Genomic DNA, 23,331 nt, shown 5'->3' with positions numbered 1-23,331 from the left:
CAAAGGTGTTATTGCCAAACATGAGCTTAAGCGAGCTTGAGGTATCGTACAACTCGAAAGGCAGACTTCAAGTTAAAATGTTTGGAGCTGGCAAAAAACTGTATAACCTGATGACCACAGAAAAAAGCACAGGTAGAGAGCAGATCATAAAATATAAATATAAATATGAGAAAGTCCAACAAACGATATACGAAAAACGAAAAGAATTAAAAGAGCAGCAATATGAGCCTTTACAAAAATGAAAAAGGAAAAAAGAAATGGTTGAAATAAGAGAATCCATAAGGAAGATCCAACAAGAAATTGGAGATCTTGAAAATGCAGAGGGTTCAGAGAGGGAATTGAAAAACTGAAAGGAAAACTAAGAACTCAGGAAGCAAAACATATAAAGGCACGTAGCCGATATATGAAAAGTTTTCAATCAGAAAAAGAGAAAACCCTGTTGGAGGAGAGTATTCAGGTGGGCGAAATTTTAGAAGATGAAGATTTAGCAGAGCCTGAAGAAGAGGTAGACGAGAATGAAGCTCTCAAAGCAATAAAAAATCAAAAAGACGTTCTGAACCGGCGAATTACACTGGGGATGTATAAAGCATCAGACCCATCTGAAAAAAAATCCTCAACGAAAAAAAGAAGCCGAAGAGAAAGTTGCACAACTTAAAGAAACTTAGGCAAAAATAGTGGAAGAAGAAAGAGAATTTCAGAAAAAACTTGGTATGTACCAAGTTTCCCAGCAACAAGAAATGGAAACACTTGAAAAAGAAAGAGCAGATCTGGGGAGAGCGAATGAAGAAGACAGGAAGATTATTAGCAATAAGAATACCCTGGTTCACGACAGAACTGCGGTAGAAGAAAGAGTGGCGCAGCGTGAAAGAGAGATCGAATGGGCAGACACCCGGCTTGAAGCAATTGGGCAAGACACCCGCCTTGAAGCAACTGAGCAAGACAGACCTCGTTTAGAAAAAATAAAGAAGATCTTCAAAAAATATGGCGTGACAGTAACCGCAATATTCCTTGCCGCAGGAGTCACAATTGGGGCTGTCGTCGATTCAATAACAAAGGCTCAGAAAGCCACCGGCAAAGTGCTTGGAGACGGTCTTTTAAGACAATAGGCGCAAAAGGCATAGGCGCCAAAGTCGCTTCCCTGCTGCCCGGGCTGATTGGCTCGATTGCGAGCTTCCTTTTCAAAACGACCGGGCAAGCGATAAGCTATCTTGCCGAGCACACCTGGCTTCTGATTTTGGCGGCTGTTGTCTTTATTGTTGAAAAATATCTCAAAAGGCAGCGTTAACGTGGCGCCATGAACAGCAAAGCCGCGACTCCTACCATACCAACGATGACGGCGGTTTTGTTTATTTCGTGTTGTGGAGCAGCGGGCTCTGTTTTTGGTGTCGTGGGCTCTATTTTTTTGGCGAGTGCTCGGGGCTTGCTTTGAAGAAGCGGTTACCGCTTTGTGAACTGAGTTAGATGGCTGGCTATTGGGTGGGTTGATTTTTGATGGGCCGCCTGCCATGAGCTTGAGCGCAGCTTTTTTTGTCTCTGGGTTGACCTCGTTGTTGACCCTCAGTTTCATTCCAGCAACAGCCTGTTTCAGCTTCTTGTTGTAACCAACCGTGCTTTCCGTGTTGATGATCATTCTCGCGGGCATTAGCCACGCGCCAGGACAGACCGCCAGGTTGAGCCTCACCTTCGCTTCATCCACCGCCAGCTGGTACCTTTGCACGCTCTGTGCCAGGTCGAGCTGTCTAATCGCGTCTTCCATCAGCACCAGAAACTCGCTTTAGGCTTCTTTGGCCCGGCCGCCTTGGCCAAGAATACTGCTGCGCACATTCACCTGCGCACCCAAGATGCAGTACACGAACGCTTCGATTGACTGGTTTATGCTCGATGAATCTATGCCGAACTCGTCGCAGCTTCTTTTGTATGAAGCCACGTCATAATGATTGTCGGATCTGTTGAATGTTGGATCGCCTGGCAAAGCGCTGATGCTCTGAATACTACCAAGCTGGTACAAAATGCGCCTGACCGTGAAATACACGTGGAATTTATAAAACGCTCTTATTTGCGGCGGCAGTGCCAGGCCGCTGTCAAAGATTTCTCGAGAAATTCCGCAGCCTTGTGTCGCACAACACACGGCAAAGTTGAGCTGTTGGGACCAATACTTCATGTCGGGCCCGATTAGCCAATTCTTGGATTCGGCCGCCGTGCTGTGCATGAGCGTGGTTTGTTGAAAGATTTCTCTGAATTTCATCACGAAGAAGGCGTCTGGGGTCACGTAGATGTTTATGGGTTGGTGGAAGATTTTTCTCAGGCTCGGCGCCGCTTACGTGAAATCTGCGGCTGGGATTGGTAACGCTCTTTAGGTTTTCATGGGCGACAATTGATATGAGAAGCCTGACATGCCTGCCAAACCAAGAGCGGCTTTCATTTTCTGGCTCCACTAGCTACCGCCTGTCTGAACCAAACACGCTTTGAAGGGAGCCTTTTCCTGCCTTAAAGAACATTTCTGCTGACACATTCCGCTTTTTATCAATATTGATCTGGGCAACGAGCTGGTTTTTATGAGCGTTCGGGAACAGTTCCGTTAATGCGGCCCACGCGCTTGTCTGGGCCACGACTTCTCTGACTTTCGTATCGGGCCTTTGCGCCCATTTTTCAAAGTCCTTGATCGGTGAACGCGTCGCTATCCATTTTGAATATATTATATTTGTACAATGTAATGGTGGTGCTTACGATTGTCGCGAAAAATAACGGAGAAACTGTGTACTTTGAGGAGCCGATCCCTAGGGTACATTTCATCAGACTCCTGTCTTGCAGTTTGTACAATAGCTGGCACAATCTGAAAAATGAAGGTTCACTGAGTTGGGGGCCAAAGATGCTTCAGCTACGAATGTTTCTAAAATTCTTCCAGTGCATTACACTTTAGAGAGCTTGGGAAAAGAAATAGGCGGCCTGTTCGCAAAATATGATCACAAACTGGAAACAGAAACAAATTAATCAACCTGTTGGCCAGCTTGTAATCAAACATTTTGGGTTAAAACCAATTACCCTTGACCGTGATTCAGCTTATATGTTTGGTATTGGGCGGAATTTAAAATCTATAACATTCGTAAAACGGCTTACATCTCCAACGACATATTTTATTCAATGCGATCTGATCGACAAAACCAAAAACGTTTTGAACGGAAAGAGATCAGATGTTTTGGCTAGATTTGACATAAAAGGTTTGCCTTATGCAAAAGTAAGCTACGATCCTACCCCGCAACAGCTGTTGCGTGACTGGTCGACGTACTTCTACGTAAGAAGCATAACTGTCAGCGTCAAAGATGAACATGGCGAGCTCTTTGATTTCAAAGGCATGCCTCTGGAATTTGAATTAGAAATTAATTAACGCTTTTTATACCATGTCATCTGCGAACGTTCTGCCTTCCGCTCCTCCTGAGGAACCTCTCTATCCCGTACTGACGGTACCAGCTGAAAATTTCCGTTTGCAAAAGATCGGCAAGATGGCCAAAGTTTTGGACCAAGAGGTCGGCCACTATCGCCTCGTTGCGAAAAAATACAAACGGGCAAAAAAATTTCGTTAATTGGAGTGCTGCGGGCTCCAGTTTTTTCTCAGCGGCGTTTTCAAGCGCGAGCTTTGGTTCGGCCCTGTCTGTGGTTGACCTGCCGGCCACAATTCCATTACGCGGCGTTGGCGCCTGTTTCGCTCTCGTTTCTTCGGGGCTGATAATCGTCAGCAGAAAAATTGAGGCGAAAATTAAAAAGCATCAGGAGATTACCACGCTCGCCGCCGCCAAACGTGACACAGTCAACAGATTGTTATCCAAGCTTTGGATAACAACGCCGTGTCTGCCCACGAGTTTGACATCATTCTTTCCGAGTTTCAGCAGTACAACTTCCTGAAGGAACAAGTCCGAGCCAAGCTGCTTCGTCAACCGTCGAGCAGAAAGTTTGTTGATGTTGAAAAACTGGAGCAAGATATCCGCGGCAAAGTTGAAGCCGAATCGGTAAAAAAAATAACCGACCCCGCCGCTTCGAATTGACATTTGAAAACACAAAGTGTCATTTGCATATTATAAAAACATGATTGTCAGTTTCCACTTGATTGCGTTTCTTGTGAATGAATATTTCACGCCTGAGTGGCAGAGACAGGTACGTGATATTACACGCGAAGTTGTTGACACGCTTCCGTTTGTTTAAGGCCTTCAGACTACGGCTTCCGGTTGCACATTCCTCTTGGCTTAAGTCGGAGCCATCAGGAATTTTCAAAGCCATTAGGAATGTTGAAGCCAAGAGGAATTTACAGGCGGATTTCTCTTTTTTGCCCACAGTTTGTTAGAATAGGGCATTTCTTCTCGGTCAGGTCAATAAAAATAACACTTTTCACCCTTTTTCGATAAAAAATCGGGTGCAACAGCGGTAAAACAAAGAGCTTCCGCTAGAGCGAAAAAAAAAATAAACAGCTGATTGCCCTAGGGCAAAATATTACACGTTCAGACATGTTTACATTTCTTTTGACAAGAGAATATTGGCGACCTCTTATGGGTTCATCCGTTTCATCTCGTCAACAAAAGCATCTGGTAACAAGAAGATCTGTTAGATCTTATAACCGCGCTTTTAAAATTTAACTGTTTGCTTAGCACTACCGTCGGAACGCAGTGCACATTTCCGGTCATCATTTTTCGGCTCTTTTCGTCATATCCCCCTCTCGGGAGGGTTTTGTAAAGTTAGCGAATTAGTTGCAAGCCACCGTAATGGTGATTGCTGTCGGCGAAATGTTTATTTGCCAAAAAATTGCGGCCAAATCTTTCGGAGATGGAAGTCAGGACATTTGTAAGGATACAGAAAGTAATTTGGGACCAGATGCTGACTTGTAAGGCTGAAATTATCCAGAAGTAAGGTTTTTTTAACGTGAACGTAACGAAGGCCACGCGGTGAATAAATTATCGGCTCTTCTCACTGTCTCGTTCTGTTTTTTGTTTCGTTCTCTTTTGGAGTCCGCCGAGGTCATTTTTTCGTCTAAATAACTTGAGAAAAGTTCGAAAAAGATGTTCCTCTTGAATTTTCAGCTTTCAGGCAATAATCCTGGATTTTTTTGACCGAAACGTAGGTTCACTGGTTATGTTAATGTGTTTCGGTGGCTATGGGCGACCGTCGCTTCCTTTGTCGACTCACGCAATGAAGCGAGGTTACAAAAAAAATCTAATAATATTTAGTTCTGGTTTTGTTCGATTTCGTTGAAATTTTAATATGATGAAGCTGGATTGTTAACGAATAGATTTTAATACTGCCGATATGAGGTAGCTATTAACGCTAAAGTGATATATCGCTTCGATGTCAGGGTTTTGAAGAGATTTTTTTGCAACGTGTAGGTTCGGCGTGATCTTATAATCTGAGATTTCTGTTGACCCTGAAGAAACAAGGTTTGGCGAGTAAACATTACCGATTGCGTAATTTAAAGTTGGCCGAGTGGAGATCTGCGTCTGGTCTCCGACAAAAAAAAAAAATAAAAAAAAATAAACCAAGGGTAGAACATGAACCGCGCTCGGCCCATGGCCGCGCAGTTAATAATAAAATTTTATCATCGTTCGGTATTCCAAAGCGCCACCACTTGTCTCCTACTCTCTCTCTCTTGGGTATTTTAAAAGTTTTGGCTTCTTTTGGCTTTGCTCAACCGGCCCTTTTCTTCCGCGGCCCATTTTTTCATACCTAAGACCCGCCAATCTTCAATTGCTTTCCTCTTTGTCAAGGCAGAAAGCTAGCCTCGTCACGGCGATCGCTATCCTCGCAGCCAAAAAGCCCGCCCAAAATTTGGCAAAACTTATTAAAAGTTTGTTAAAATCTTCTAGCTTTTCCAAGCGGCTGTACGTTTCTTCGAGGGCTTTATTTACCTTGTCACACCTTTCGACGAAATCGGCTGTCAGTTCCTCGTGGGTGCGGATGGCGGGCATTTATAGCAAAACCCTCGGCTTGTTTAATTATCAATCCATGAGATTCGGGCCAACAGTTTTGGACATCCATTTTTTATATGCTCATAAAACACAGAATTACGTATTATCCTATAGCATCCTAGACAGTTTTTAGGTCTTCGTTTACAATTATTTTTATGTTTGTTGAGCAGGCTCGATTTAGGAGAATTTTTGCCGCACACTCTGCATATATACTTACAATCAAGTTTTTGGGGCGGAGTTGGGTAATTAGGCTGAGGTCTCGCGCTCTCTTCGAGCGAGATAGGACCGTAAAACATCTCTATCACAGATAAAAACCTTGACGCGGCCATGGTTGCTTTCTACCAAGGCAGGCGGCTTGTTCAATTGGAAAATAAATCTAGATCAACAATCGCGGGCAGTTAACACACATGGATGATGGGGGTTCTGGACTCAAGGCGGTTTGTGCTAATTGCGTAGAGCGAAGCGAGACGCGAAATAAGCAACAAACCGCCTTGATCCAGGACTCCCATCATCCATGTGTGTGAAAGTTAAAACGAAAATGTCGTTTTCTTTCTCGGAAAGGCACAACTATTTCAAGGACAAAAAAAAACACACACACACACACACAACCTGCCTCTATTCTTGCTAGGGACTAGCCATATGGAAAATACGAACAAAGTTGCGTTTTCTAGCCATGCCGAAGAAATTTGATTTTGTTCGATTTTTGTTGACATTTGCCCTTAGATAAAAGGAAAAACCAATTCTGAGAGATTCAAATTTCTGAAGCTGTACACTAGTATAATGCGCGAGGCGCTCAAGTAGAAAATTCATTCTATCCTGAAGTAGTATTTGAGCGCAATATATAGGGGAGACATCTTTTCTGCATACTTCTACCATAGGAAGCAGTATTAGAGCTTATTAGCAAAAACTAACTGCAGTCAGAGATATCTAACAGTAGCAATTAAATGTAGACAGGATGATAGATGCGTATGCAGCCATGCACTACTGGAAAAAAGACGTGAAAAAATTTTCAGGCTTTGAACGGGATTCGAATCCACGACCTTTGCGTTACCGGTGCAATGCTCTCCCTACAATGCTCTAACTACGGTCCGTTTCATCTCTGACTAGGACCTATTTATATATAAACGATACGCGATTCTTTTCTCTCTGTTAGGCAAATATTTATGGATTGTCTCTTGCAAAAACACAAACTGAAAGTAGCACATAGAATAAATCAAATTCTCTTACCAGCACAATAGGCGAGAGAGCAAGAGTACGTCGGCTGCAAATAGTATACGAAGAAATTCCCGGCACAATCTTTGATGTCTACGTCGAACGATTGAGCACAACCGCCATTGATGTTAAAAAAGTTCACACAGGCCTTGACAGTCACTTTTGCATTATTTTGCGGATGCGTTCCTCGCAGCCAAATTGGCGCTATAGTGCCACAATGCTTTGGATCTACCACTGAAGTCGGCATTTTTCCACCTACATAGCTATTGAAACGGTACCATCCCCAAGGAAGAGCTCTATCACACAGTGCTACTTGTCCTGGCTTCCACTTACTCTTAATACTTCTTCGTTGCTCGTTAATTTCAACGTAATTTCCCTTGTTACAGCATCCATTGCACTGAGCCTGATGGCATTGCCTGAAAGCCGTAAAGGTAAAAGCAAGCCCAAATACTAAATAAACCGTAAAATGCATTGTGCGGATTCAAACATCAACTGCTCGCGGTAGAATTTATCTTGAAAGCCGCCGCTCAGACGGCTTCCCCTTATAAGGAAATATAAAACAAGATACTTCTACTTAAATTCATTTCCTTCGGGACCAGGATTAAGCCTGCCATAAACAATAAACAGATACTCATCCAGTAAAATAACATTCTCTTCGCATTCAATTTGACACCACCAGTTTTCATGACATCTTTTATATCCTTTCTTGTGTGTCATATTTCTGGAAGCATGAACGGTAATCACCAGGAGACGGAGTCCACTGGGCCATGGGGGACTGAATTTAGTCTTGGGCATGCGCTATTGCGATAGAGCTATTACGAGGTTGAAGGTGACTAAGAAGATAATTACCGTCTGATATTTTCTCAGATGCGATGAAATACAACATGTGTATGGTTACGAAGACCGTACTGTTTCGTCTGTGTGAAGTTGTTTATCAGAGAAATTCTATTCTGACTTGCTCTCTGTTGTAGTTCTACTCTCCATTTTCTTTGAGATAGATTGAGGAAAAAAAAAAAAAAGAAAAGAAAAGACGCTCTGTTACTTGATACAGTTAAGTTCCTTCGCAACGGCATACTTTAAGTGCGATCCCATTTTAGATACTGACACCCAGGTAGCTTAGGCCAAGGACCAGATGGTTACCAACTATTTTGTAAATAAATACTTTCTTGAAGGAGGAACTGTAAAATAATTTCTATTTCCCGTTCACGTGTTACAACAGCAAAACCGTCAACATAAGATTCCAGAAAATGCTTGGCACGACTGCACGGAAAATTATAAGAAGTAAGACTGACCGCCGTTCAACCCTTATTAACCGCGCGGCCATGGGCCGAGCGCGGTTCATGGGTGGTTTATTATTTTTTTGTCGGAGACCAAACGCAGACCTCGACTTTGAATTACGCAATCTGTAATGTTTACTCGCCAAACCTTGTATCTTCAGGGTCAACAAAAATCTCAGATTACAAAGTCACGCCGAACTCACGCTTTGCAAAAAATCTCTTCAAAACCCTGACTTCGAAGCGATATATCACTTTAGCGTTAATAGCTACCTCATATCGGCAGTAGTAAAATCTATTCCTTAACAATCCAGCTTCATCATATTAACATTTCAACGAAATCGAACAAAACCAGAACTAAATATCAATAGATTTTTTTTATAACCTCGCTTCATTGCTTGAGTCGATAGCCACCGAAACACATTAACATAACACGAACCTACGTTTCGGTCAAAAAAATCCAGGATTATTGCCTGAGAGCTGAAAATTGAAGAGGAACATCTTTTTCGAGCTTTTTCTCAGGTTATTTAGACTAAAAAATAACCTCGGCGGACTCCAAAAGAGAACGAAACAAAAAACAGAACGAGACAGTGAGAAGAGCCGCTAATTTATTCACCGCGTGGCCTTCGTTACGTTCAAGTTAAAAAAAACCCTTACTTCTGGATAATTTCAGCCTTACAAGCCAGTAACTGGTCCCAAATTACTTTCTGTATCCTTACAAATGTCCTGACCTCCATCTCCGAAAGATTTGCCCGCAACGTTTTTTAGCAAATAAACATTTCGCCGACAGCAATCACCACTACGGTGGCTTGCATACTAATTCGCTAACTTTACAAAAGCCTCCCGAGGGGGGATATGACGAAAAGAGCTGAAAAATGATGGCCGGGAAACAGAGTAATTTTCTCAGCTTCCGGTGTGACAAAATTGCTGGAAATAGGTTTCTTTTTTTTTTTGTCGTTTTTTTTCTTCGAGTCACTCATGCTACCAAAACAGTTAACATTTAAAAGCGCGGTTGTAAGATCTTAAAGATCTTCTTGTTTAAGTATGAGTTGTAGCAACGACGTGATAACAAGAGAAACCATCCATTAGTTTAAATCTTCAATAATCATCAGAGGCCATTCTGTACGTCAGAAACGTTTTGCGTATTAAATTTTATGTCTGCGAACTGTTTTCTGTAATTAGCTAACTATACATCTAGGGGTGGATACATGAACATGGTTTTGCAACGAATATTGCTTTTTGTTTCCTCTATTTCCACATTCATAATTGCCACCTAGTGTTTCTGTTGCATTGGTAAAAAGCACTTAGAAGTTCTAGACACCATGGCATTATCAAAGACCCACAAATTCCGACTGAAAAAATAAGCCCTTTTATTAGAATGAAGGTGATTTCATAATGCCATGGCGTATAACTCACAGAGTCACGGGCGTGCCACCTAGTGTTTCTGTTGCATTATCAAAAAGCACTTAGAAGTTCTAGACACCATGGCATTATCAAAGACCCACAAGTTCAGACTGAAAAAACAAACCCTTTATTAGAATCAAGCAGGAGCCATAATCGGGGACGGAGACCGCAAGTCTCGGGATTCGCGCGCACCTATGATATGGGACAATTTTTCTATTTTTAGAACAAACTGCGCCATCCTGACGTCATATATCCGCGCGGATTCACGCACATGTCAGGGGCTCTCGCGTGGATGTTGTCACGTTGCGTGATCAAATGGTGAGAGTTAGAGATTCTCTTGCGTATTTTTCACAGCGATGGCAGGGAATAAGGCAGGGAATACGAACCAGGGCGCTTATATGTAGTTTAATGCTCTGAGCTAACGGAAAAGGTGGGTTTTTCAGGGTCGAAAACAAGACTTCAATCTCGCGCTGGGAATGAATAATAAGATCTGCTAACGCTAGTTGTAAGCTCACGCATATGCTTAAGAATATAGCAAGAAAACTCTCTACTCTTGTATCGAGTTAATTTGTGAGTTTCTCAGACAATGTTTAATCATAACCAAATCCTGTTTTGATGGTTTCTTATTGTCTCTGCTTGTTTGGTGAGTTTGCAAAGGTTTTTGAAAGGGAAGTCTGACGCGTACAATTAGCTCATTTGCATAGTGCAGCTCGTGCACTTTCAAGTCCGAGTCGGTGTTTTCAATCGTCAACAAATCTTGACAAAGACTTCTTTCGTTATCTTTTGTGTTGAGATGCTGCAACAAATTTCACGAATCCAAAAAAGGCTACTAACATCATGTGTGTTTCTTCAACATAAGCATAGTGAAGTTTTACACTGCGAAAATGAAAGGAGTTTTTATAACTCGATCAACAAAATCGAAATCGTTATTCCAAGTTGATGAAAGAAAGCGTCATCGTAACTTTGCTGATTGTTTCTGCTTTATTCTCATATTTTCAGCTTAGCTTTTAATATGTTCTCAAACATTTATCAATCTTAAACATATTTAAAAACTATAGAGTTATTGTTTGAGTTCGATGTACGCTTTCACACGAAAGTGCGGCGGAAGTACAATTTGTCATGTTTACTGACTGTGCAAAACACGCATCGGCGGGCGCTCTCATTCATCGACAACAGAAAATTTACTGGATTTTTACACGAATAAAACTGAGCAGTATCTACGGACGTAAAGTTATTAAGCCTCGATGAAACATCAAGCGTTGCTTACAATTCAAGCGAAACTCAAACTAGCAATTATTTTGTTTTACTTTTCGGTCGCGATAGACTGACAAATTCCTCGCAAGCGTGTGGCAAGAGGGGCTATGAAACTATGAAGTCCTGAAGCTCTGCTATATCTAAATATATCCAGCTAGTTTTTTGCTGTGTAATGGAAAAGCTGTTAATCTTCAACATAAGTGAAATTCAAAGTGGAGTAATGTACAGCTCATGTAAAAGAAGCATCAGTCGGAACACAACTTGGTCAGCGATATATATAAGCTTACAGCGGAACATACCTAAATTCGACACTGTCTTACTTCACTCAAACTGGAGCAGCTTACGACGAAAATACTTAAGCAAAACTCCAACAGACGTAAACGCGTTGAGTTGTGGGGCAAAAACATGAAACATTTCGGGAATTTCGGACGGCATTTCCCCCGCGCGACATCCGCAAAAATCCTCGCAGCATACACGCGTGTGTGCCGCAGGTGATGGCGCAATTTGTTCTAAAAATAGAATTAAGGTGGCCGAACACAGTTTTCAAGAGCCTATGCTTAATTCACCATTACTTTTAAGCTATTTATACTTTGGCTCTCCTTTTTTGCAAGAGTCAAGGTTAACCACAGAAAAGTTTATTCTCGCATTTTGGCTAAGGTGTGTACTGTTGCCATGGCAACGGGGCTGGTTAAAAACAAGGCTTAAAAAATGATTTTTGTTTATTTAAATAAAATCCAGTCGTTAGATTTTTTTCATCTTTTGCCCACTACGAATTGACATTAAATCCCTTCTGTCAACACTGTTCTAATAAAATTTTGACATAGGCGATTTTCGTAATTCGCCGTAAATCGTTTTCACCGCATGTTCTGTATTATTAAAAATTCCCTATGTCAAAATCCAGATTTTTTGCGATAGATCATTCACGTGGTTTCTGAACTATTTTTTTGCCAAATTTCTTGAAATTCTAACGACTGGATCGTCAGAAATCCGCAAGTTTCTTCAAAAGCAATCGGTCTCAATTTTTCGAGCAACCGCGCATGCGCTGCATTTAACTGGGTTCTTTCGGTAACAAAGAGAAAGCTGAGAATTGCTGGTTTCTTTGCGTCGTTACCTTTTCTAACATATCTTTGTAATAAAAGACTAAAGCCATCAATACACTGCGTTCAATAATAGAGAAAAAATAGCACAGATAGTGCGGGTGTTGAGTAAATAAAATGATCGCTCTTTGCAATCGTTGTGCGCGCGCTCAATTGCATCAGCAAAAGCGCGCGCGAAAACTGTGTTCGGCCACCTTAATGTCCCATATCACGGGGACAACCCCAATACTTGAAATGGCGCGCGCTTACGGTCTCCGTCCCCGATAATGGCTCCTGATCGAATCAAGGTGATTTCATAGTGCCATGGCATCTAACTCACAGAGTCACGGGCGTGCCACCTAGTGTTTCTGTTGCATTATCAAAAAGCACTTAGGAGTTCTAGACACCATGGCATTATCAAAGACCCACAAGTTCAGACTGAAAAAATCAACCCTTTATTAGAATCAAGGTGATTTCATAATGCCATGGCATCTAACTCACAGAGTCACGGGCGTGCCAGCTAGTGTTTGTGTTGCATTGTCAAAAAGCACTTAGGAGTTCTAGACACCATGGCATTAAAAAATCCTCCTCACTCAAACCAAATAAATTTCTCCCAGTCCATCGTTGATCATAACTTTGGTTGTATGTGGTGGCTACTAAAAGGGGCCGTTTTGTCTGTTACCTGCAGAGTGCAATGTCGAATGCTCGACCTACAGGATTTTTATTTTAATTTTTAATTTTTTTTTTCTGCGGGGGCTCCTAAAAGAACCTTCTCTGTTTTGTCTTCTTGTCACTTAACCTTTTCTGTTTTGTCTTTCTTGAACTGACGTTCAGTACCAGAACTTCCTGGAAAAAAAATGAAAAAAAATTACATATTACAATTTTTTGCCTTACAGTGATTTAAACTTTCAATGCATGTTGAGAAGTGGTAAAAATTACTGTGACTACAAAACAGGTAAATTTCATGACGGCAATTTGAATTGAAGGGACAGATCTGATTGTCTTACAAACATTTTTTAAACTAGTTTACAAAAATCAGGAAAGGTATGTTTTTTTTTCTCCATGACCTCCCACTCCCATAGCAAAATTAAGTAACACCCCAAAACAAGCCATTTTTAAAATTGCCTTTAGTCTCTAAGGCAAGGTTCTCTCAAGATGAAAGTACACTTTCGATAAATGGTTAATAATATGTAATACTGTGTAACTGACCTGAACAAGAGGCAAAAGAAATGTTGTTTCTACCAGGAGCTGTTTGCTGTCCAGGTCTCAATTTTACCATGATCCAGTCTGCTTTGAAGTTCTCTGGGCCATACTTTGATAGTTCATCATTACACTCTTGCAGAGAACCAATTTCGTAGGCCAGAAGACCAACACTTTTCAAAATCTGCTCAGTATTGCGCATCTCACAATGCAAAGCACAAAGACACAGAGAAGACAAATCCTCATCAAGTAGGCATGTCAGGTCATCTCTCAATCTTTAAAGCTAAAAACAGGTAAAAGGATCACTGCCATACATGTAGATCAATCAAAAGCAATTAAACCACAAAAAAAAAAAAAAAAAAAAAGAAAAGAAAAAAAGAAAAAAACAGGAAAGAGGGAAAGCAAAAGTAAAACCTACTGGTCTTTTAATCGTATCATGTGAAACGAAGCAGACAAAGAAAATATAACACTTGCAGGGCCAGGTTCTCATAATTCTGTGGGTTGAATTTATTGATGGTTCTCATCTTAATTGCCACAAGGGTACTCTGGTTTAAATCCCTCTCTCCACAGAAATGTGCATTTCTAAAATCACAAATAAATCTTTACGGTGAATAAGAGAACTAGTCTGTGGATTTCCACCACAAATCACATTGTATCTTTTTAATTTAATAGTTACCTGCCGATGTTTGCTTTCACTTGAAGGAAATGCTCAAGACAAACCTCATGCCTTCCTAAATCACAATCACAAGCCTAGGAAATAACGTAAACATTGTTGATAGCATTAACCAGGATTGCACAGAGCTGTCATTACCTTTGATGCAGTAAGGCTACACAAAAAAAGGAAGTGGCCAAATACTCAAGATAGCATTCATTGGCTGCTGCCTTTTAGTCATTTTCATACTTTGAAAAGCCAGCAATCTTCATTGCAGTAGTCAGTCATAATATAGCTGGTTGTCGCCTACCTATCATGGTAGCTGCATGGAAATGCTAATGTATCTAGTCACAGTAGTGACTACTCAGGGTCTGGCTTTTAGTCAGAATTAAAAGGTGGACATATTGAATGCATGTTTAACTCAACCATACAATTTTAAGAGATTAGGTGCATTGTCTACAAATTTCCTCACAAATTGGGATGCACAGACATCCCTGAGGCTAAAAGCATGATCTACATGTAGTCATCACCTGAGTTGTTGCATAATAAATGCCAAAAGCATGCTCAAAAGATTTATTGTTTTTAAGGAAAACGACCAATTTTTTGAGTTTAAAAGACATTTTTCGACAGAACTTCTGTCATCTTCAGTTGAATGAATGATTACAAAGCAAGTTGAATAATAAGTAGGCAAAAATGCTAATTAAGACAAATAGTAACAACAGAACGTGAAGAGGTGTAAATTAAACGGGTAATTTTAGATTTACATGGTGTAATTGCTGATTGAGGCAAGGTAGTTCTTTTTGAATATGGATAGCCTCCTTTATCTTGAGTTGTAATCATTCATTCAACTGAAGATGACAGAAGTTCTGTCGAAACATGTCTTTTAAACTCAAAAAATTGGTCGTTCTCCTTAAAATCTTTACATGTCTGCTGCTATCTAGACCTTTCGGAAATTTATTGTTTTGGGATTTCCACCAGCCAACTATCAGTTTTGCATATTTATTAAACAATAATATTATATTGCCTGTTTTATAAATGGTAAATTAACCTTACCCTTAATGCCATACAAAAAATGCAAAACTCAACAGCTAGCCCTTGCCCTCCAAGGATGAAGTCTTCATCCTCCAGTCTTGCCAGTATTGGCAGCAAACCCTTGTAGTCTAGAGTTACTATAAAATAAATTAAACATTATCCTTATTTTTAAAAATTTTAAAGCTCTTTTTCCTCATAAGAATTCAAATTACAGTGTTTTTATCCTGGCAAACAAATGCAAGACTGTTCCCTAAGACAATTTACAAAGAAACCAAAGGCTTCAAAAGTCAGAATTTAATTAGGAGCCAAGGTACAAATCAGCTCCTCAAGTGCCCTGGGCTACTTACTGTTCTTCTTTTGCACTCATTAATTTCACATTATTTTTTTTGTTTTTACTGTTTATATGTCCCACAAGATGGCTATAATCAACTTTTACCTTTACTGAATAGGATTGACAGAAGCAATTTTCTTACGTTCACATCTATTTCACATAATCATGGACATGCCACATGCCTAACATCAATCAGTTTGTTGTCAGTTGACCTTACACCTGAAATTGTCTTTGAATTAGCAATTGGGAGAAATTTCAGTAAGACGGTCATGTTATCAACTTAAAATTATTGACATCCGACATGGTTACAAACTACAAAATAACTAAACAATACATTCCTTTGAATTGCACACGATAGTGCTTGCCATCAACCCAAATCCCATTTCTTTTAATTTCTTCAATGCACTTGTTGAGATTAACAAAAAGGTTTCTCAGGTCTTTCCTTGAAAATAGATATCAAAAAACCATCAAGTTTAATTTACAATAAAAGGGTATGGATAAGGCTTTGTAATCATTTACTGAGGATAAGTTTCGACTCTTACCTATTGTTTATCAATACAAAACTGAAACTGTCTAAAACTCATGCTGAGATTGGACATCTAAGCTTTTCAGTTCACTGGAATGGACTTGCAGCAGCAATTCAGATTGTTTTTGCTCTTTCAGGAAGGAATGGAAGGTTTTCTCTAACTTTGTGTTTTATGTTACAATTCACCGAGTTAACTCCACCAGTAGTTTATTCTAAGCTGTTTAGTCACAACAATGTTATCTGGATCGGAAACACTGTGGTAGATGTCAAAGTTTTCAACTATTATTTAGCTTACTACCAGTAATTTCTGTAATGTACATTCAGGCAGAAGTCCAGAAGTTAGTATCTCTTTTGGTCATGGGTCTGTACTCTGATAGTGACAGAAATGTCACAAAACGCGATAAGAATGAAGATATATGCCGCTTGGCAGGTATTCCTTTGTTCAAATAATGTTTTTGCATCATCTGTGCATTTTAGAGTATGGTTGCATAGCCAAATGAAATCTATTTGTTAAATAGATAAGATATCAACAAAGCAATGATTACTGACAAACCTCTTTTCTTCACAATTGGCTATAGCCAGAGGATAGACAGATTTGGCACTTTGAGAAGATCGATGTTTTGTATCAAGGGGAACAACACCAACTGTCACTTGATCCTTACCTAAAATATAAAAAAGAATTTCACATAAATTCTTGAAAGAACACTGAATGCTGGCATAATAAAAGTAGTATGGCATCAACGTCAACTATATATAGAGGTGGAACAATTTAATGGACATATCATTTTTGTATTAATTTTTGTGAAACACACGGGAAATTGTTGGGGGAATAATGACATGAAAAATCATGCATGGGAAAAATGGAGAATAAATTCTGCACATTAATCAAAGGGGTAGAGCGTCGAGCTCACTGCTTCGATATCTCCACAAACTATGGCGATTTAATGATTTGTAAGCTGAAGTTTTGGTTATGCACTGTGAACAAAAAGGTTAGATGGACTGTTTCTACACAAATATTTGGCTGATGTAGCTGGACCTGGATTTTAAGGATGCCACCGAAGGAAAAAAAGCGGCCACAAGGTTCAAGTTCATCGACCGGGGAGCCTGACGAAATTCTTGAGAGGCTGTTAAGCATCCAAAATCGTATTGAAAATGGATTTACAAAGATTTACGATGAAATAGAAACTTTAAAGACTGAACTAAACGACAATATCAAGTCCGTTAAAGAAGAACTGGGCGAGACAACAAAATCTCTAAATACCGTATGGGAAGAAGTTCGATTGCTCAAAGAAGAGAACAAAGACCTAAAAAAGCAACTTGACAGCACCACTAAAAAGAATGATACTTTAGAGAAGAAGGTCGAAACCCTAAGGAGTCGACTGGTAAAACAGGAGGATTACTCAAGAAGGGAAAATTTATGTTTTTATAATATCCCAGAAGAACCAAATGAGACGAACGAAGGATGTTTTCAGAAGCTGAGGCAAGTTTTGACCGAGCTCGGAGCGCCTTCAGATGTCAAATTTCATGCGGTTCATCGTACAGGAAAGCCAAATGTGGGCACACGAACACCTTCAACATCGAATGAAGAAGAGATGCAGGGACCACCTCGCCCGCGACCAATATTAGCCCGTTTTCTATGGCGTATGGACTGCGATTCGGTGTGGTTTAAGGTGGCCGAACACAGTTTTCGCGCGCGCTTTTGCTGATGCAATTGAGCGCGCGCACAACGATTGCAAAGAGCGATCATTTTATTTACTCAACACCCGCACTATCTGTGCTATTTTTTCTCTATTATTGAACGCAGTGTATTCATGGCTTTAGTCTTTTATTACAAAGATATATTAGAAAAGGTAACGACGCAAAGAAACCAGCAATTCTCAGCTTTCCCTTTGTTACCGAAAGAACCCAGTTACATGCAGCGCATGTGCAGTTGCTCGAAAAATTGCGACCGATTGCTTTTGCAGAAACTTGCGGATTTCTGACGATCCAGTCGTTAGAATTTCAAGAAATTTGGCAAAAATATAGTTCAGAAACCACATGAATGATCTATCGCAAAAAATCTGAATTTTGACATAGGGAATTTTTAATAATACAGAACATGCTGTGAAAACGATTTACGGCGCATTACGAAAATCGCCTATGTCAAAATTTTATTAGAACAGTGTTGACAGAAGGGATTTAATGTCAATTCGTAGTGGGCAAAAGATGAAAAAAATCTAACGACTGGATTTTTTTTAAATAAACAAAACCATTTTTTAAGCCATGGCAACAGCACACACCTTAGCCAAAATGCGAGAATAAACTTTTCTGTGGTTAACCTTGACTCTAGCAAAAAAACGAGCGCCAAAGCATAAATAGCTTAAGAGTAATGGTGAATTAAGCATAGGTTCTTGAAAACTGTGTTCAGCCACCTTAAGAGAAAGGAATTGCTGAAGAGCGCCCGTTTCCGGACTGTATTTATCGACAAGGATCTCTCTCCAGAATCTGCTAAAGACCGAGCTAAATTACGTGCTGCCTTTAGGAAAGCTAAACAACTAAACATTGCTAAGGTACTACTCAGAGGTAAAAGCCTAATTATAAATAGTGGTAAATATTCTGTAGACACATTACCAGAGTACTTGCTACCAAGCGAGCAATCAACTACTCCTGAGTAAAAACTTTTGATTGACTTTATTTCCATTTTATCTTGTAAAGCCGATGATCGGCTTTTATCGTTTAAGGCGCCACCAAACCTCTTTATAAGGCTAGGCTATCTTTATCTATAAGAACACTCAACTGATAGGCAATTTATAAGTCTTAACTTTGCTTTGGTGCCGCTAATATTGCGATATAAATGGTAATTAGAATTGCGATAAAATTCTTGCATACCAAAATTTAACGGAAAAAAACACCAAAACATTTAATTCGCCAAAGTTTTTTCATTAGCACCTAACATTTTTGTTTTGTATTTATAACAATAGCTGAATAAGTCCAAAGTCCCAAGGGTCCAAACCAAGGTTCTAATCTTGAGACCCTTTTACCATCTGATTAGTTTAGTTTTTTGTTTTAATATGTGTTTAAAATGTCTATTTAGTGAGTGTATGTGTTATTGCTTCTATGTATACTGCGTAGACTTTTCTTTTGGAGCTGCCAGTCTGGAAACAGCTCATTTGAGTCAAATAATAATTATACAATGGCAAGCAAAAAGGCGAATGTGCATTTTAAACTTCTTTCGCTTAACGTACGTGGAATCCGTTCGCTTGCAAAAAGGAAAGCTTTGTTTATCTGGTTGAATAAGCAAAAAGCAGACATTATTTTCCTCCAAGAAACGTACAGTTCAGTAGAAATCGAGAATATATGGAGAACCCAATGAATGGGAAAATGTTTTTCGCGCATGGATCAAATCACAGTTGCGGCGTTATAACACTCGTTAGAAATGATTTAGATTTTGAAGAAGAATCCTGCAAGTGCGACCAAAACGGTAGATTTATAATTTTGAATGCGTCTGTGCAAGGAGTTAAATATGTCTTTGCCAACATCTATGCACCAAATAAGGTACGTCATCAATGTACTTACTTTAAAGATTTATATGAAAAATTGGACGACATCATAACAAGCGCTGAACAAAACGTTATCATTGGAGGTGACTTCAACGTCACTTTTGATTCAAGTCTGGACTGTTTGGGTGGTTCACCAGCAAAAAAAGAATCGGTTAAGATTCTTGAAGAAATCTGTTTGGATCTGGATTTGATTGATATCTGGAGAGTAAGAAATCCGAAAGAGAGGCTGTTTACTTGGAAGCAAACCAAACCTTTGATCCAAAGAAGACTAGATTTTTGGCTGATTAGCGACACCTGCCAAGACGAAGTCGAAGAAGTTAAAATTATACCTTCTATAAAGTCAGATCATTTAGCAATTACATTAATTTTTAATGGCATAGAAGAACAAAAGCATGGTCCATCTCATTGGAAATTCAACTCTAGTTTGACTAAGGATGACGAGTATGTAAAACTTATTAGTGAAAGTGTACCCGTTTGGATTGAGGAATTTAAAGAGGTCAATGACAAAAAAGTGCTCTGGGATCTTATAAAATATAGAATCCGACAAGTTTCTATAAAATATAGTAAAGGGAAAGCACAGCTAAGAAAAGACAAATTGCTAGAAATAGAAACACTTCTTAAAGTGTACCAGGAAAAGTGCTCTACTGATCCGTCAGCAGAAAATATTGAGCAGCTTGAAATTCTTCAAGGTAAGTACGATGCACATTTTGATTACCTTTCGAAAGGAGCTATTATTCGTTCGAGAGCGTCCTGGTACGAGAAGGGTGAAAAAAATAATAAGTACTTTCTAAGCTTAGAATCTCACAAAAAGGCCAAAAGTTGTGTCCGTAAAGTTTTTACTAAAAAAGGAACTTTAAGCTCAGACCCAAAGAAAATAAGATTTTTACACAGATTTATACGGTCTCGAGAGTAACCTACCAGAATTTGCAGATTCCTTTTTTCAACATTCTGCAATTCCTAAACTCTCACCAGATAGAGCAGCTACTTGTGAAGGAAAGCTAACGGTGGAAGAATGTTTTAAAAGCCTACAATCTTTTAAAGAAAACAAATCACCAGGAAATGATGGACTTACTGTAGAATTTTATAAAACATTCTGGGGTGTTCTAGGTAATCTTCTAGTAGAAAGTCTAAATTGTGCTTTTGACTACGGTGAGTTATCAAATTCACAAAAGCAAGCGATTATAACTTTGATAGAAAAGAAAGGAAAAGACAGAAGACATATTTCCAATTGGAGACCAATCTCGTTAATAAATGTGGATGCAAAGATTGGATCAAAAGCAATTGCAAGAAGACTTCAGGAGGTTTGACCTGATATAATACATCATAATCAAAATGCTTATGTTAAAGGAAAGTCTATCTTCGACGCAGTTAGAAGTATTGACGATATTTTAGAATTTACTGAACGTAAAAAGATCAAAGGCTTTATGCTAGCAATTGATTTTAAAAAAGCGTTTGATTCGCTTAACAGAAGTTTTATGTTCGTGCGTTGGACTAGGACTTTTTATCAAAATATAACAAGTTCAGTTATGAATGGTGGTTTTTCGACGGGCCCATTCAACATACGGAGAGGTGTTAGACAAGATGACCCCCTATCAGCGTATTTGTTTATTATCTGTCTTGAAATTCTTACTATCTCCGTGCGTGAAAATAACAATATCCAAGGGATTCAAGTCGATAAGGAAGAAATTAAACTTGAAATGTTTGCCGACGATGTTACTGCCTTTGTAAGAAACAGGAGATCTCTCGCAGCTCTTCTCTGCACTACTGACTTGTTTAGTCAGTGCTCTGGACTTGAAATCAACTCCGAAAAAACTGAATGTATGCTTTTGGGTAATCAAGTCTCCTTGGCAGCAATGGATGTCATTTCCTCCAGAAACATCCGAATTAAAGACACGGTTAAAATTTTAGGTGTTTACTTTACTTACAATGAAAGTCAAAGAAAAAAGTTAAATCCATTAAAGAAAAGTTGCAAAGGTGGAAGTGGAGGGACCTTACCATTCTAGAAAGAATTCAGATTGTAAAGACGTTTGTGACACCATTGTTCATGTACCGAGCCAGTTTAGTTTGTGTGCAAAAAAGATACCGTAATGGAAGTCAACAGATTACTCTTCCAGTTTATCTGGAAAGGAAAAGATAAAGTCAAACGTTTATCACTTGTAAGTGATATCGATAAAGGTGGACTAAAAGCGCCTCATGTAGAATCGATTATTAAAAGCCAAAGGATCATGTGTTGCAAGAAATTTGCTGATGATCAACAAAGTAATTGGAAGATTATTCTTTCCCATTACCTAAAAAATGTGGGGTCGAAACTACTTCTGCGCTGTGCTTTTGACTTAAAGAAATTGCCTATTAATTTACCCATTTATTATGAAGAATGTCTGCGATGTTTTGCAGAATATTCATGCGCGAGTAGACTAACTGAGCAAGCACTTTGTCAAGAAATACACAATACAGTGATTTGGAACAACAAGTTTATTTGTATACAAGGTAGGTCCATTTTATACGAAGAGTTATTTAGAAAAATTATTTCACTAGGGGATCTTACGACTAAAGAAAATGCAGTATTCACAAGGTTTCAAATTATTACAAGCTCTTCGCTTACATCCAAAGAAAAGTTTCAGCTAATGGCGATCATAGACGCATTACCTGCACAGTGGCGACAACATTTAAAAACCTGCAAGAATTTTTCACAAAACTGTACGTTTTCCAGTAACGCACAGTTACACCTAAATGGCCACAATGTAAACTTGGATAAGGTCATATCCAAGAGCATTTATAACGAAGTTCGCTCAAAGAACGAGAGTGTACCAACTGCACAGCTAAGGTATACAGAGACATACAGCGAGACACTGGAATGGGAAGAGATATATCGAATTCCCTTCAAAGTAGCTATTGATTCTAGATCCCGTGAATTCCAATACAAGATATTACATAGATATTTAGCGACAAACAAGTTTTTCCACAAAATTGGCCTAGTACCTTCGCCTCTGTGCCCTTTCTGCAAAAAAGAAAGTGAGTCTATCGAACATCTACTAATAAAATGTGAATATTCCGACAGTTTCTGGAGAGAACTAAATTAACTGGCTAAATACGATAGAAATAAAAATCGAAGCACTATCAGATGTTGACAAAATGTTTGGACTTTGGAACAGACAAGTTGACTTTTATCTTCTCAACTATCTGTTGATCTTAGTAAAACAACACATTTACTCCTGTCGAAATAAAGGATTTCCTCCGTCATTAAAGATTTTTCTCGCAAAAGTTTCCTCAGTATATCATATCGAAACGGTTATTTCCGATTCTAATGGCAAGCGAACATTTCATGACGCCAAGTGGAAGAAATTTATTACAAATAATTGTATTTAGGCCGGCAGCCTAAAAAATGTAACAATTGACGTAGTTTTATTAATATATTAGTAAGTATTTTTTGTATATTAGTATTTTCCTTACAAGTAGTGTTGTTAGTAACAGTATTTCTTGCTTTTTTTCCTCATCTATACTAGCGTTAGTCTATGTAGTTTCTTCTAAAAAAGTAAAAATCAGCGTAGTTTTTATTCATTAATATAAATAGTAAGTATTTTGGGTGTATTAGTATTTTCCTCTTAAGTAGTCTTATTAGTAATAGTATTCCTCGTTTTTTTTTCCATCTGTACTCACGTTAGTTTATTTAGTTTTTCTTTCTTTTATCTGCAAATGTAATTTCAATTGGTATTGTCACTCTTATTTGTAAACTTATATAAATATCAATAAAATACAAAAAAAAAAAAAGAAAGAAAGAAAAACTATATGACACCAAAATTTTTGCTGAGTGGATCCCCTCCCCCTCCCCCCCCCCCCCCCAATCAAATAAAGGCCATCCCTACAATTTCGACAAAGAAAAGCA

The 23,331-nt window shown here is 39.1% G+C and overlaps 3 protein-coding genes and 1 long non-coding RNA gene across 5 annotated transcripts in view; 1 reads left to right on the top strand and 3 right to left on the bottom strand.

The window, feature by feature from the left end:
- The window catches only part of LOC145480814 (von Willebrand factor D and EGF domain-containing protein-like), a 79,888-nt gene extending 71,976 nt beyond the window's left edge, over positions 1 to 7,912 (bottom strand). The window contains exon 1 of one of the 2 annotated variants that reach the window (XM_081459138.1): positions 7,176 to 7,912. In XM_081459138.1, coding sequence (XP_081315264.1) covers positions 7,176 to 7,632 — 457 coding nt within the window. In that variant the 5' untranslated portion in view covers positions 7,633 to 7,912. The remainder of the gene's footprint in view (positions 1 to 7,175) is intronic. The other variant, XM_081459139.1, reaches the window with a different exon arrangement.
- Positions 7,913 to 10,872: 2,960 nt separating this feature from the next.
- On the bottom strand, positions 10,873 to 14,023 carry LOC145480835 (uncharacterized). The gene is made up of 2 exons (XR_014048556.1): positions 13,378 to 14,023; positions 10,873 to 13,014 (listed from the first exon to the last, which is right to left on the bottom strand). It is a non-coding gene; the product is annotated as an uncharacterized LOC145480835 (long non-coding RNA).
- LOC145480525 (uncharacterized) lies at positions 13,621 to 16,758 on the bottom strand. The gene is made up of 6 exons (XM_081458766.1): positions 16,722 to 16,758; positions 16,463 to 16,571; positions 15,713 to 15,825; positions 15,074 to 15,180; positions 14,045 to 14,118; positions 13,621 to 13,651 (listed from the first exon to the last, which is right to left on the bottom strand). Exons 1-6 carry the CDS (start codon positions 16,756 to 16,758, stop codon positions 13,639 to 13,641), a joined length of 453 nt encoding a protein of 150 aa, XP_081314892.1. The 3' UTR covers positions 13,621 to 13,638.
- A 55-nt stretch (positions 16,759 to 16,813) lies between these two features.
- Positions 16,814 to 19,035, top strand: LOC145480829 (uncharacterized). The gene is made up of 2 exons (XM_081459158.1): positions 16,814 to 17,579; positions 18,327 to 19,035. The coding sequence occupies exons 1-2, from the start codon at positions 16,959 to 16,961 to the stop codon at positions 18,561 to 18,563; spliced, it is 858 nt and encodes a 285-aa protein (XP_081315284.1). The 5' UTR covers positions 16,814 to 16,958; the 3' UTR covers positions 18,564 to 19,035.
- Positions 19,036 to 23,331: the final 4,296 nt, after the last annotated feature.

Source organism: Orbicella franksi, chromosome 3 (genome assembly GCF_964199315.1).
Source record: "Orbicella franksi chromosome 3, jaOrbFran1.1, whole genome shotgun sequence".
Lineage (NCBI taxonomy): Eukaryota > Metazoa > Cnidaria > Anthozoa > Scleractinia > Merulinidae > Orbicella > Orbicella franksi.
The sequence above is the reverse complement of the archived record's forward strand: the minus strand, read 5'-3'. Positions and strand labels throughout refer to the sequence as shown.

What these genes read in the sequence shown, in the direction of transcription:
- LOC145480525 (XM_081458766.1), bottom strand. Translation starts at nt 16,758, where the DNA reads ATGATTTTTCATGTCATTATTCCCCCAACAATTTCCC. An exon ending in TATTCCCCCAACAATTTCCC is followed by an intron (nt 16,572 to 16,721) that starts GTGTGTTTCACA and finishes TTTATATTTTAG; the next exon opens with GTAAGGATCAAGTGACAGTT. An exon ending in GCCAATTGTGAAGAAAAGAG is followed by an intron (nt 15,826 to 16,462) that starts GTTTGTCAGTAA and finishes TCTATTTTCAAG; the next exon opens with GAAAGACCTGAGAAACCTTT.
- LOC145480829 (XM_081459158.1), top strand. Translation starts at nt 16,959, where the DNA reads ATGCCACCGAAGGAAAAAAAGCGGCCACAAGGTTCAAGTTCATCGACC. An exon ending in GCGATTCGGTGTGGTTTAAG is followed by an intron (nt 17,580 to 18,326) that starts GTGGCCGAACAC and finishes AGCCACCTTAAG; the next exon opens with AGAAAGGAATTGCTGAAGAG.